The 15,240-nt window shown below is 36.0% G+C and overlaps 1 protein-coding gene across 9 annotated transcripts in view; it reads right to left on the bottom strand.

Annotated features, from left to right (window-relative positions):
• Positions 1–15,240, bottom strand: part of CFAP54 (cilia and flagella associated protein 54) — a 106,656-nt gene that overhangs the window by 7,200 nt on the left and 84,216 nt on the right. For 7 of the 9 annotated variants that reach the window (XM_048940893.1, XM_048940885.1, XM_048940892.1 and 4 more), the window contains 9 exons: positions 14,838–14,993; positions 13,545–13,653; positions 11,616–11,721; positions 10,795–10,890; positions 10,164–10,305; positions 7,175–7,369; positions 5,351–5,559; positions 2,222–2,395; positions 748–854 (listed from right to left, as the gene is read on the bottom strand). In XM_048940893.1, coding sequence (XP_048796850.1) covers positions 748–854; positions 2,222–2,395; positions 5,351–5,559; positions 7,175–7,369; positions 10,164–10,305; positions 10,795–10,890; positions 11,616–11,721; positions 13,545–13,653; positions 14,838–14,993 — 1,294 coding nt within the window. The remainder of the gene's footprint in view (positions 1–747; positions 855–2,221; positions 2,396–5,350; positions 5,560–7,174; positions 7,370–10,163; positions 10,306–10,794; positions 10,891–11,615; positions 11,722–13,544; positions 13,654–14,837; positions 14,994–15,240) is intronic. The other 2 variants (XM_048940891.1, XM_048940890.1) reach the window with 2 other exon arrangements.

The following is a 15,240-nucleotide window of genomic DNA, read 5'->3' as shown; positions in this document are numbered from 1 at the left end:
TAGATTTTCTTTCATTTCAAGATTGATCTCATAGTTTTACAATAAAATTTCCATTAAAGTGTGTGGAAATATGCAATGCATTATCTTTTTTGCATTAAAACAGTAGGAAGCAGCATTTAAGAAAGTCTCTCTAATGAAAAACAAAACAAAACAAAACAAAACCCTCATTCAGCCAGCGCAAAGTGGGTTGGCAAAGGGCTGGCTGGGTGCCAGAGGCAGCTGTTAGTTCTTGTCCGATTCGTCCTTCCACTCCATCTGTTGAACAGTTCCAAAAATTCTGGGGTAAATGAGTGACAAGAAGGAAGTCGAGAAAAATGCCACTGAATATTAAATAAAGGGCTGTGTCTGGGGCTACAGCTGAGATAAACCCTTGCAGACTGAGAACTGTATGGGAAGAAGAGAGTAGCTGATCCTATGAGAGACTGGCAATAACTGCTTGGACTGGTTCTTAAATTTACTAGCATTTTCTTTGGTTGCTATGCCAGTGTAATATAATTAACATATGCTACTCAGTTCCTTAAGAAACCAATCTAAAAGACTGCAATACTCTGAAGACACATGCTTGGACAGGTTTAATTCCATGCACACCTTACAATTTTTATAGAGAGAGTCTCCAAAAAGCCAGAATGGATGCTTTTAGAAGACTTACAGCTCTTTGATGTTTTGTATTTTATCTTTTCTAGTCCTAATCATTGTCTGATATTTAATATGGCATGAAATATCAGGACAAAGTCAGTGATTACTTACCTCGCTAATGGAATCCACAACTGACCTGAAAACACAGACACTGAACTGAAAAACTTGACATTGCTGATCTTGACAGGCTCTGTATTATAAGCATAAAGCAGCAAAATCTGTAAAAGAGATGAAATAGGTAAGCTATAATGTAGTATGGTGTAGCAGACCTGAGCTATTTCAGCGATACTGGATGATAATTACTATCAAATTCAGTGTACTGATAAAGATTTAGATGACTGACTTTCATAAAAAAGGTAGTGGCTGAGATCCTCTGAATTTGTACTACAATCAGTTTTTATAGATACTAAAGCAATTTATTAAGGGATATAATTTATATGGCTTTGAAAATGAGGTGTAATCTATAGAGTTGCCGTTAAAATCTCAGTCCAGTCCTGATCCTAGTCAATCAATTCTACTTACATTCAGTTCAAAAGTTCCTGCTTCAAGTAAGCTGAACAGAGAGCTTTTACTGAGTTTCAAAGGGCAATTATTTATGTTTCCCATATGACCTTGTGCATGGCTGTCATCACACTAAAATTAAATCCATGAACTGCACGTAACTCACCAGCCTAATACAGCAGCATCAAGATCAGAGCACAAGATGATGAACTAGAATGTTCTATTCTTTCACTGAATTAATCTTCTGTACGATTAAATGTATGCTTCTAGTAGTAGCTGAATATATTGGCTATATGGAAAGTGTCAAGAATATGGCATTCATAAACAAGTTATTTTCAAAGGTTGTCTCCAGATCTCCACCGATCTGTAAGGCCCAGTTGAAATAACTTAGAAAACTACATTGAATAAGACGTTCTTTGCATAACTTCACATAGCTTTATTAGCTTTCTAGCAGATATGAAAAGGATCTAGTAAAAATTTTGACATTGATCTGCTGAGCCAAAACATTTGGAGACAGTGGGTATCAGAAATTGTACCTACATGCAATTCCCTTGTTTAAAGACAACATGGCTTCCCTCTCCCAGTCTCTCACTTCAACACAAACCTGCAGCTCCTCTTGCCTTTCATTTTCAATCTGATTTCTTAGGGGAATGTGGTCCAAGAAACCCTATTTTCTCTGCATATGCATACGTTGGCTTTTCTGACAGCCTCCCATCAAACACTGCTGTTTGAATATCTTTAACCTTCAGCCTAATTTCAAAGAAGGGTGATCTCATCCAAATTTAACATAGTGGAGGCCTTAATGACTTCAATGTCTTGCAAAAGGCATGAATACAATATGGGCTGGAGGCTCTGCATCACCTCCAATATTTTCCTTTGGCCTGTCACCAAATGATTGTCAGAGTGTTCTGTGTCTTGCATAGCAGTTTTGTGTCAGAGTAAATTAATAGCTCTCTGCTGTCCAGCTTGATAAGTGACATAGGTATAACTCAGTTTAAAAGCTGTTCATTGATGGCACAATATTGATTAGAAATGAGACTTAATTTGTTTTAATACATAAGGAACTGCTTTGGTGTAGTTATACCTTAGTCTCCGTATCATTGGTTGGCTTTGCCAGAGGAGGAATATACCACTGAATGATAATTTCTTTATTTGAAGCATTTGTTGCCCTACTCTCTGTCTGACCGTCTGCTTCTGTGATGGCAGAAACTGGAGAAGCTATCTCCACACACAAAATTCCAGAATTTTCAAGAGACGCCTGAAACACACACATACAAAACAGTAATAGTAATGATGATGATAATTTTTTTGGTGTGGCACGCATTTGCTTATAATAATCTACCATCCCTTAGTATCAGTATGACTTTCAGTCCTGAACAAATACATGCTTATTTAGAGAAACTTTTAAAAGGTGTTAGTTTTACCAAGTGAAAGCATTGCAAAGTTCACCTGAAGCGATATTTCTAACGACAATACAAAGGACCTGGGCTGACTTAGACAGCTACGGTATCTGTGATTGCTATATCTGACTTGTGTTCCTCATGATTTTATCCTTTTTGTTAAAAAGTAAGATTTGACACACTCACCATACCAGAGTTATTGCTAAGAAAGCAAGTGAACTGCTATCCATATTGATAATTAAAAACAGATCTGAATGCCAGATCTGTTATTTATGCCAGATGTCTTATTTATACTTAATTTTTTTTTTTTTTTTTTTTTTTTTTGTCATTAGCTGTACTACTAACAAAGAGTGATATTTATAAAAATGCAGTCATTTAATTTGTGAGGATTTTTCATATATATTATCTACTGAGATACATGTGGAACATTAGCAGGCATCACCCTTTGGACATCATTTACCAAGGAAACAATTGGAGGAGTATTGGCAACCAACATTCATTTATTAATAAAAGCCTTTCAAAATTGCTAAAGATTTTATTTAAAGGCTGAACAGTGCCATGCCATTTCCAGTTTTAAAAGTGTTTTGCAGATTTGCAGAGAATAGAGGAGGCTAAAAAATGACATTTTGGGGGAACAGTGATGCTCTTTGGAGACACAGCATTGCCATCACTGATTCCAAAATATGAATACACCTGCCTGGAGCATTAGTTCTGGTTTTGAATACTTTGAATATTCATTGCTGAAGAAGCCTGGAGAATTTTACCCTACTCATTTTCAGAAAAATGCAGCTCATAACTGACATAAAGCAATAAATCTAACTGAGTGGAAGACGGATTTTTCACTCTGACCTAATTGTACTTCACTGATGTGACTTTATGAAGCGAAGATAAAGATGGAGTCATGCATGCTATAGTCATGCATTTCAACACATTCATGTACTTTCATTATGGCATGGTACAATTAACTGGGGTTGATCCATGCTGCATAGATTGAGAATACCAAGGCAGAGTTAACCGTGGCTGTATCCCATAGCCCATCACAAGTAGTGCTAGGTAACCCACCTAGAACAAGAACATTTTGTATTCAGAATCTTAGATTTTACTTTTGGCAATTAATCACCCATGATCCTGCTAACATGGAATGTGAAGAAAATTATCTGAAATAGACATCTACATGGAGGTGGAACACTATCGCCTGTGACACATCCTTCAATTAAAGGTCTCAGAAGTTCATTTTATGATATACGGAATCATAGAATGGCCTGGGTTGAAAAGGACTACAAATATCATCTGTTTTCAACCCCCTGCTCTGTGCAGGGTTGCCAGTCACCAGACCAGACTGCCCAGAGCCACATCCAGCCTGGCCTTGAATGCCTTCAGGGATGGGGCATCCACAACTCCCTTGGGCATATTTTTTCTAAAATATGTGGTAGACTTTCTTTCTTCATGGAACTACATCTTTTGTTATTTATATCAGATTGACTCTCTTTGAAGAAAGATACTGTAACTGCTCTGGTCAAACTGGAGGGCTGCTGATTTACATACAACTATTTATCTATTTGACCTCCTTGAAAGTCTGAGAACAAGGAGCTGGCTTCAAGTGTTTCCATTCCTACATGCTATCATGGATTAGAGGGGGGAAAAAAAAAAAGTATGTAAAATGCCACTGGCACACAATTTTGTTTGTAAACACCCTAACATACTTGGATTCTTTGTTCAGTAGAACTGAAAAAAAAACACTTGTGAGACAAAAACAAGACACATGTACGTGAAACAATTTTGTACATAAAATTTACTCTTTCCGAAATTATTTGTACTGTTAAAAATACCAGTATCAAATTACAGTAACATTAAAAAAATTAAAAGAAACTTGCACAGTTTTCAGAATAGTTAAAGCTTCTAAAAATATTGTGATAAAAATCAATGAAGCTAAGAATTTAAAAAAGTAAGGGCTTTGTGCTTGTTAGCTGTCTGCAACAGTGAAGGTAACACACGATTATGCGGCTTGCACCTGTCACGAACATGACAGCAAGCTCTGAAGCTTATTATTCCAGGACAGTGTAATACTAATTATGTCAAAAGAAGAGCAGACAGAGTAAAATAATTTTTGATATACGACGGCTGTTACAAATGTCACATACCATATATTTACAATATATTCAGTGGCACAGTCAGCTCTTTGTTGGAAAATGAGTAATGATGTGCTGTCCAACACTGCAGAAAGTTCACCAACTCTAGAAGAGTTACTTTCAAAAAAGTATTTTTATTCACTTTGATAAAATAAAAAGTTCTCAATCTGCAAGGCTCTCCTGCCTCCATCTAACCCTGAGCAAAGTAGACGGAAACTAAACCATAGAGAGTAAGCTGTCATTTTAATTTGTTTTAGTATTAAGATATTTATTATGTGAGAAGTGGAATGGAGAAACTTGGAAGAAAGTCATTTTGAAACTGGATCTTCAAAGTCTTTTCCCATTCAGTGTTCAGTAAATATGCCATGGTCAGCGTAGACTCCAGAATTTCAATTTGGTATTTCTCTCAGTGGCATAGCCTGCGCTGCTTACATATCTGAAAGCTCAGATAGGCTGTTTGGAAGCCAGAAAAGACTGATTTTCTAGTCCAACGCTAGACAGAGAAAAAATTCTAACATGAATTAAATTTGAGACACATGGCTCCACCAAATTTTGAGAAAATATACCTTCTGGATAATTAATTTCTTCCCAGAAACATCACCCCTGGAATTTGTGAGAATCTGAAGAGCTACACAACGCAACTGTAATACATACTTATGAAAAATCCATGAGAACAGCAAATACCTTTGAAGAATCAGGTGGACTACCATGTGACACTTCTAAATCTTGTAGCTGTTCTGGGAAGCTCTCGAGACAACACACTGAATATTCAAATAGGTGTTTTTTGAGAAAGGAATGCATTTCTGCAACACGTAGAACAATCCGTGAGTCAAAAAGAGAATTCAAGCGTCCATCTCTTTCAGAAAGTGATCCAAGTCCTGATTTATGGGCAGCTTTGAAAAGAGATTATTTTTATTATGTTACCATTTGCCATTTAAATGTAAATTTTTTAAAAGTAAATTCATACCTTTTAAAATACAGTAAAATATGTAGATTATATAAATCAATTCAATAGCAAATAAATGCATTTCCAACAATTATACTGATTGTCCTTGAATATTGCTACAGTTTACATACTGCGAATTTTCACTAGAGACATGATCATTAACAAAGCTCTGTCTAGATGTAGTAAGCAGTGTAAAGAGGAAGATGCATATTTGGGGTTTAGCAACTTAAATTTAGATGTGTAAGCATCAGTGTATTCACTAGACTTCTAAGCACCAACTAGAATGAAGGCTTCTATAATTAGTCAAGGTTATGAAAAGCAGCTCTTTTGTTCACCCAGAGTTAGATAACTAGTGGCTGATGAGCAACTCATCAGGCTGCATCAACAATAACTGCAGCTGAGATACATACACACATTTTGACACTTACCTGTAGACACCTTACTGTCCTTACAGTTCTGTGGTGAGGTACAATACTTTTCTTTCATATGATGCTACAAGGAAAAGATTCCAACCCTCTCTGTGATGATTAATTCAGAGTTGCTAAGTTTCTCTCCAGAGAAAGTCTACTACTGAAGCCTCAAACAAATCCCTGTATGTACAATCTGGTCTGATTCTTACTTATCAAAGCACCACTTCCACATCCAGCCCTGAAAGTAATAGATTCTTACTCTGGTTAAAAGGTTCTGTCTAAGTTTGTAGTGAAATAAACCAAGCACATAACATCTGGGCATTTAGCCCAAATGCTCAGTAATGTTCAGCATTCAATTTAAATTACAGTCACTTTCCATCTTCACAAACAGACCTTCAAACTGAACTGCTCTTTTTCTGATCTGATTTAAATCTGACATACCTAAAATTAAAATAATACACAGCTTAAGTTTGTGGGTTTTTTGTGGTTTTTTTTGTTTGTTTGTTTTGTTTTTCTTTCTTTTTTTTTTTTTTTTTAATGCTCCAGAGATAGTGCAATGCTATAACACAATGGAAAACACAGCAATGACAGCAGGTAGCAGAGTCCCAGGCTGCAGCAAGTAAGGATAAGCCCAAGTGCAGCAGCTGTAAAAGGTAAAAAGCTATTTACCTTCAGAAGGCCTCAGGTAGGCAGAGATCTCCAGCAAGATCCCCTTGCCTCCATTGCCAGCCCTTACAGGAGATGTGGGAAGGGGTGGATTCTGATTGCACTCCTTCCAGTCACACAGGTAAAACTGCATGCACCTGAGCTCCCCTGGGTTGGCCTGCCTTCCCACCAGGTGTTCCATCACTGCTTCAAGCCCTGACTTAGCGTTTCTGCTACAGATAGTAACAGAAATTAAGTTTTGAGGGATTCTTTTCATGGTATCTTTAAGGTCTGTGAATAACTATTAAAAAGGCAATGATACCTTTACCTACAACACTTGTACACTGATACAAGTCGTGACTTCAGTGAAGACTTTTCACTCATACAATTTAAAGAAAATAAAAATGAAACTTTCTCAGATTTTGGACTTAAAATCTGATACTTTAGGCCCATAAAAATCAGTGTGTCATCTACAGCAGTTTTCCAGAAGGAAGAAAAAAATCATACCAAATAGGTTTGCGTGACAAAGCCCTTTTATATAACTATGGTATCGAATTAGGTGAACCCATGTTATTATCTCTTTCTTCTGGCTGGAGCTGGTGTCAAGGCATTCCATTCCTTCATTTTGATTCTGCTCCTTTATGATTTGTTTATCTTCAGTAGAAGATGCTGTATGACTTCCACAAACAACATTGTATCCATCTGCAAATCCAGTAACAGATCAAAAATAGATGTTAAGCCAAAGGTTGCAATTCAAAACCTGTTTCTGCATTGTGTTGGAATTCGCTGTCTGTAACTAAAAAAGGAACTTGTGAACTCAATTATGTTTTTCATAAGAGGAATATTCTTCATATTGTTTCAGCACTTTTTGAACATTGTAAAGAAAATATTTCTCTGATCATAGCTAAGAATCTGAGTGATCCTGTCAAGAAAGATAGAAGGGCAGAGAACAGCTTTCCTCCTCCTCTCTCTCTCTCTCTCTCTGAGCTGTGGAAGAGCCAAGCAAATGCAGAAGTCACGGTGCTTTGTCTCCAATCTGTGGGCCACACAGCCACCCATCTGCATCACAGTGTTCTGACTCATTAGTAATATAGCTATACATCATGTTTAGATCTATTTACAAATCTTTGTTAATTAAAACATTTAAATAAACCATTTAGCTTAAATTGAGATCTGTGTCTAGTCTCTGTCGTCTAATGCTTACCCTGAACCTTTGAAATCCACAGCAAAATGCAATCCTACTCCTCTCTATTAGTGGAATCACAAAAGGCCAAATTAATTACACTACGTGCTCTCCTGTACAACTGGAGCCTGACATCACAAGTGAAGTTCAGACAGAAACCTATAAAAAAATCTGTGTATGTTTTGCCAGCACAAAATCTTTGCAAAGACTGGATTCCTCACTTCTTGTTCATATCCTGAGCCAAACTGTAGTTCCTAAGGGGCACGTTTTAGCTTTTTTTTTTTTTTTTTTTTTTTTTTTTTTTTTTTTTTTTTACACATTCTTTTTCCCTCCAAGCACGGTAAAAACCAAGAGACAGTAAAGGTTAGCAGGTAGCATTGTTACTCACTGAGGAGCAAACTGACATGATCAGCCTGAATGGGAAGGATTTCAGTCGCTCTTACGCGGAAGAAAAAGGTCTTGTAAGATCTAAGGAAAGCTCAGTAGTGTAGAATGAGGATCCAAGCAATGATAGCTCTGCTCCACTCAAAAGAAATGTCTTACATTATACACGTAACAACAAGTGAACTGGAGTAGTAAATACATGATGAGAACTTAGTGAATCACAGGCATCCTTGTAGATGTCATCAACTGCAGCTTTAGCAGATGAACATCCCAATGAGGCTGATCTGAACTTAGAACAGTTAGGCACTCAAAAATGTTTATTGTCAACTTCAATCCAATCCAGTTCCTTTTAGATACGAGTGGATTACCAATTAAATGTCTTCTCGACTATATATTAAAAAACTCTCTTTGTTTGACACTGCCTAATAATCATACACAAAAAGAGGGGGGGAAAAAGCAGTACAATTATCACTATCATAAACTATGATTTATACAATTTTATGCTGTATCAGTATTTCTCTATCAAAAGCCTACACACATCTTCTGATCTGTTTCTCATTTCAAATTGAACAAATATTTTGTTACTAGTAGTAAACTTCCAGAAAGTCATGTGTGCTTCTACAAAATCTGAATGCCTTTATTATTCCTAACATTTCACAGGTAAGTGTAAAAACAGAATTTACTTAAAATATCTACATTGTATATTATCAAAACTTAAACACTGTGTTTCATTAATGGCTGTAAAGAAAATATTTGCCATGCAGTGCTGATCGTTTCCATTTCAATTTATGTTTGTATATTTTGGCCTACTTTGCTTTTCTGCAGTTTCATTTTTCCCTGGACTGCCCAACTGTACTATCAGGATAAACACCTTCTGCATTTGCTACAATAAAAAAAAAAAAAAAGGATCCATAATTATAAGCAAATGGTGCTAGCACAAGAAAATCAGATTGATGGGAGGTCTTAGCATAAAACACTTGATTTCATAAGCCAATCAAAACACATATGTTTAAATGCTGTAAAGTAAGCAATCATGGCTCAGCTTTGCCAGCAACCATCAGGAAGAACAGTTCAATCTTTGTCAGCCATTTGAGATGACTGAAATGAAGCCACAGAACCAAAATTTTGTTACTAAATGTTTCCAAGTGTAAAAATAAACAGAATTCCTAATTGCATTCAATTTGTATTTTCTGAAAAACTTGCATTCCATCAAATCCAGTCATTATAAAATAACTGTTAAAGTTGGAAATAAACAAGACAAAGACAGTTCCACAGAAAAGCCAGTGGAACAATCTCTAGTAGATAATACATAGAACCTGAAGGGCACATTCTTATTAGCCTGAGTTTGACTTGTAAAACGCTGTACCTAGGCAAATAATTCAGCAAGAGGTGGGATTGTTTGTTTGGTTTGTTTGGTTTGCTGTTTTTTGTTATTGTTGTTTTGTTTCATTTTAGTGGGAAGCTATTCAACATCAACATTTCTTTGTAAAACCATAAGAAAAAGTGAAAATCTCCAAGGAAAAGCTGTATAGCTATGGAAAAACTGAGTGCTTGATAAAAAAAAAACTGTGATGACTGACTGGGGGCCACAAGTGGAAGCCTAGGGAAGCCTTGTAACAAAGGTCCATCTACGTTCCTAAAAGATGCGTGCTATTCCTTTCACTTTCTTTCTCTGATCCACAGGATGCAACCAGTGCCATTTTTCTTACCCTATCAAACACATAAACTGGCTGATATTGAGGATCCAAACCGAGGATTAGTCAGGTGACCTAAACTGCGTATTTCATGCTGTCAAGATTCAGCTTTTCCTTTCTAAATCTGACTTGCAGTTTTTATAAATGAAAAGTAGATGACAAATGTATAATTAGATTATAAGGCATATATTATTTCTTATTTAATGTTCTAATATTACTGGGCAGAAAATAATACCAGACAAGTAATCTCTGTATGAAGCAAGAAGATCCATGGAAGCAAATTCTGGGATTTTCTGCTGTACTGTATCCTTCACATTGTTTTCTTTAATGCTCTCCATTCCAGTTAATAGCTGAGAGGCAACCACTGCTTCACTGACCTAAAAATAATATTTATTTTATTTAAGACCTGTTCACTGTGATATTTATACAGATTTTAAAATGTGAGACCAGCAAGCTAACAATGAAAAATTAATTATCCAACATATTATATTTTTTAAAGCATCTGTCATATGGTACATACTGTATTTAAATAAATCATTATTGTTGGCAGCTTAATTACTACACAAGTGATTTCAAATCAGATATCTTCACCCGTGTGCCACTGATGTCTACCCACACGTCAAATACATATGCACATATCAGGCACTGTGCTGTTATATTTGCATTTAATCAACATAGAGGCAAACAGGGTCATATCTGTCCATGAGAGATTAAATGCACCGCTCACACAGTGTCCATTCTAATTTCCTCAAATTAAGACCCATGCCAGAAATTTCAGGGAGCCTTAATTCTTGTCTTGTTTTTGTGTGTACATTGTCAGAGATAAAACTAGACCAAAAAAAACCTCTTTAGAATATTGTACCAACCTGTCTGGCTGCTCTTACTGCAATCCAACCTCGTACTTTACAGCCTTCTGATTTCAGAGCCTCACCAGGAGAGGAAGAAAGTTCTCCAGCAGAGATCTAAGGTTACACACCCATTCTTAATTATGATTCTAAATGTACTGTGGTAAAATATACTTTGATGGTAGCCAAAATTCTCAGACTTACAGAATTGTTTCATTTAAAACTAAAAATCAGCATTGATTTTGTAAATCCATGGATTGAATGCTAAAATTTAAAAAGTTGCTCCTCTAAAAATTTTCTCAGAGCAGCTTATGCTATTACCCTCACTGTTCTATGGATTTTTGGTATAATTTTCCATTTTATACAATCTTAATTATTCTTTTATGTTAAACATTACACACTTAAAATGGTTACTAGGTGCTTTAACATGGTTAAAACCTTTTATATTTCTCATGTTTGTACTGGAAAAAAATAAAATCTAGTAAAGTGTACGTATTACTACATAAAAATCATGTTAGAATGTTCCATGTTCTTTGCAAAGATAGAATTAACTAGTATAGAATCAGGAATGAAACCACTTGGTTCTGTTTCTTCCAATTTTATAACAAAAAAAAAAGTTTAAAATGTTATCATATTCAGTAAAAAATGACAAATCACAGCAGACATTATGTAATTCTACTCCTGCACTGTGTGATTTCTTCATGTGGTTTTTCTAGTAGGATTTTCATACCAGTACTATTTACAGGTCACGCTAAGTAATAGCTTGGCAAGATGAATGGTGCTCTAACAGAAAGATGCTTCCTGCTTTGAAGAGGCCATTACACAAAAGACAGAAAACATACCTCTGATTTTGAAGCTACCATCTTGTCTCTTTGTGACAAATTCTCATTATTCGTGGCAAAATGCAAATATAATAGTGCTATTTCAAGGTATGATCTTCTGATTAGCCTGTAAGAGACAACACACAAGTTAATCAGTGTTACTACAAAAGAAAGTGTTATGATGATAAGACTTGCCAGGCAGCATCACCGTATAAATCATTTATCCTTTCAGAGAGCCAAGTAGTTTGCTTTGAAGTCTCAGTGAGTCTAAAACATCCCTACAGTATGCTTAACATATAACACAATGGTTTATGAGTTTGACAAATAAAATTTGTGCCACGAGCAACAAGCAGTCAACAAAGGTTTAGTAAGAAAACTGTAATTCTAAAAGTGATCTTTCAGTATAGAACCGACAAGTGTTGCTCTTCCTTCCTCAAGTCAAGGCATATATCTGTTGTCGTGGTTTCCTTGACATGTGTATGGCAGAATTTGGATATGGGTCTTCAGTGAACCCATAAAAAATCCTTCTCTCTTCCAAGAACCAGCAAAAACACTAAGGGTGACCAAAATAATCTTTGGACTCAATGAGCAACCTTCTTAGTTCCAAGTTCTACACCAGAATATTCTACATCTTCAGACAAACTGTCCTTATCAGCTCCTTCCACTACTTCTTTCTCCTTTGTTCACTTTTACAGTAGTATCATAAACCAGGCCAAAATAAGTGTAACTGCAGAACTTCTTCTACATTTATATTCACTGTATGTTTCTAAGTCTTTTTTATGTAGATTCCTCCCAGCACTGCAGAACTCTGCAGATTTCCCCTAAGAATTGGCTTCCCTCTTAGCAACAAACTCCTGCACATGCAGTTACTCTTTTGGACAGTCGTATTGCATAGAGTTGCTGCTGAGACAGTCCCATAAATACCAGTTGGTGTGATTTGTTGAAGCAAAATATGAAAGTCACAGAATGATGTACAGTTCAGGAAGAGGAAAAGTAAGTGTGAAAATGACAAGTTCTGCACTTGGTTGGCCACGATTTAGTTAACTTTCTTGTCTCGCTAATTAAAAAAAAAGTATTTCAGGCACGAAGACACGACAATTTCATAGATATCTGAGGGCTTATATGAAGATGATTGGGATGTTTAGTTATCCAAAATAAAGACAGTCAGGGTCCATTGATGCTGCTGTACAGACTTTTAGAAAGACTGTAGCAAATTAAGTAAGAGTGCAGCAAATTAAACTTGGAAAACATCACCACAGCCCTTTTCTCTACCATTCTCTATCACACTGATGGCTTGTAGAGGATTTCACCTTGCTACTGCTCCAGTGTTCAGAGTTCTGGTTCATTAACATAACTAACAGAATACCCACACAATCAAGATAAATTGCTGTCTTTACACTGTCTGTAAACATACATGGCATATTATTCATTAAGACTGGTCAAGAATTTAAAAAAAAACACTAAAGTCCAATATGTCAGGGTTGCTTGAAAGAATTTATTGGCTAGCTTGCCTCAGTTCTTCAGGCATCTTCTATGCAGATAACTAATGCCAAAGTCACTGTCCTGATATCTGTTACAAACACATTTTCTACACTCCTTCTGCCTCTGTTCTGCCTTTTTCTGGCTGCTAACCTTTTCAAGCTGGATTTCTATTATCTGGAAGAGGGCAGACCACAGCTCATCTTCTGAAATATGAATAAAACTCCTCTTTACCTATCACTGTCTCTGGTCTTGAGAGCGGGAAAGAAATTTGGAAATAAAAGCAAAACCCATAGCTTCATATACTCAAAAATATGTTTTAAAATTTACTTAAAACAAATGTGAAGACAAAGAATGAATATACTGTAGTTCTACGCTACAACATTAAAGAAAACAGCCCAAAACCACAAGAAATCCAACATCAAATCTTAGCAAAAGGTCATATTTTGATATTTATATATATTTTCTTACTCAAAGTTTTGATCGTGTTCCTGGCTCAGTTTTATAGCTTCCAGCAGGGTTTCAACAGCTCGATATGACTTGTTACTGCCTGCTTTGGTTATCTGGCATTCCACCTTACCTAAGAAAGAAATATAGAAAGCTAGTTTGCAAGATTTTACTGGTTTTTGTTTGTTTGTTTTCTGTAAGATCTAAGCCGCTTGCCTCCTAGGAAAATTCAACAATGGATTGCATTATGATTTTTCTTCCAATAAGCAAAATCCTTTCCAGATTTTTTTTAATGTTATGCACAAATCCTGTATTAGAAGTTATTTCATAAAGTAGCTAAAATAATCAATCTTTGGAACCATAATGACACCTAATATGTAGCAACCTTAACCAGAAGATCGTTGTACATCGTGGGGTTAGAGATCCACATAACAGTCATTGCGTAGGTCTGTACATGGCCAGAAGGATGTCCCCTGGCCACAGGATGAATTTAGCCAGTCAGAACAAAGAGAGCCTGTTAGCATCACCTTTTTCCCACCAGTGATTATCCCACCTGCAGACCCTCGCCTTTTTGTAAAATTGTAGCAAAATTTAAGTGAAAGTTCTTTTTGTTTGACAGTAGAAACAATGAATATAATTGTTTTCTTTTGAGAAAATCTTTTAACTGTTCCAAAAGACAAGAATTAGACAATCCTTTCACTGACAGGATGTTTACGGTGTACCACACCTTGACTGAAGGCCCACTCAATAACGAACAACTTGGGATTCTCAGCAAGTGAATGGATGTAAGCTAATTTGCACTATCCTCATGTTTATAGTGTTAACTCTTGCAAATGGCATTTTAAGTGTTACTTCATTTTTGAGTGCCTTTCTGGCTAGGATCCTAACAAACCAGCTCTTCATGGTGCAAAACATAATGCCAGTGAAGTCCAAATGCATGCAGACATTGTGTAACTCGTTAGCTTTGTTAAGTCATTTAGAAATACTATATTAAGCTCTCATCTTCTTTACTTCAGACTGATGCAAATAAGCTAATTAGCTTTCTACAGTGTCTTAAACCTCATCAGCTATGCCCTTTGATCCCTGATAACACAGAGATGGGAAAAGTTCTACTGCAGTTTTGAAATTATTCATTGCATAATGCACCTTGTATTATGCTATCATGATATGAAACACAGAAAAGAAATCTGCAATTACAGGGATACGTATCCACACCTGTTCTATTTTGACAGGAAAACATCTTCCGTTTAGGAAAGCCCACAAGTATAAAATTATCATAGAAATGCTTTCATGACGAACAAACAGGATTTTATTTACCTATCTGAAAAAGAAGTTGAGCTTCCATATCTAATGCTTTTGTTGCAGATGCTCTGCAGAGCTTCAGTGCTGTTTCTAAATGTTTGAGAGCACATAACCATTGCAGCGGATCTTCTCTTTCAGGTGTGCAAGCTACTCTTTCAGCTAATGTGTTTCCTAAGGAAAAACAAATAGACATCTCTTAGTAAATGATTTAATAAAAAAACAACTTATGCAAAACAAAGTTAATTTCCTAGAACAAATACTGTTCCATATTTGCCATTACAATCCAATTCTCAAAAATCTGACTAATTGATAAATCAGATAAACTGATTAATGGACATAGATATGGAAGTATCATACTATTTCACTACTTCACAAGGCTAATAAGATTTACTTAGACAATTCAAAATAAGTTTAGGCT

The sequence above is a fragment of the Lagopus muta genome, chromosome 1 (genome assembly GCF_023343835.1).
Source record: "Lagopus muta isolate bLagMut1 chromosome 1, bLagMut1 primary, whole genome shotgun sequence".
NCBI classification, from domain to species: Eukaryota; Metazoa; Chordata; class Aves; order Galliformes; family Phasianidae; genus Lagopus; species Lagopus muta.
Note: the sequence above shows the minus strand (reverse complement) of the source record. Positions and strands in the feature narration are given on the sequence as shown.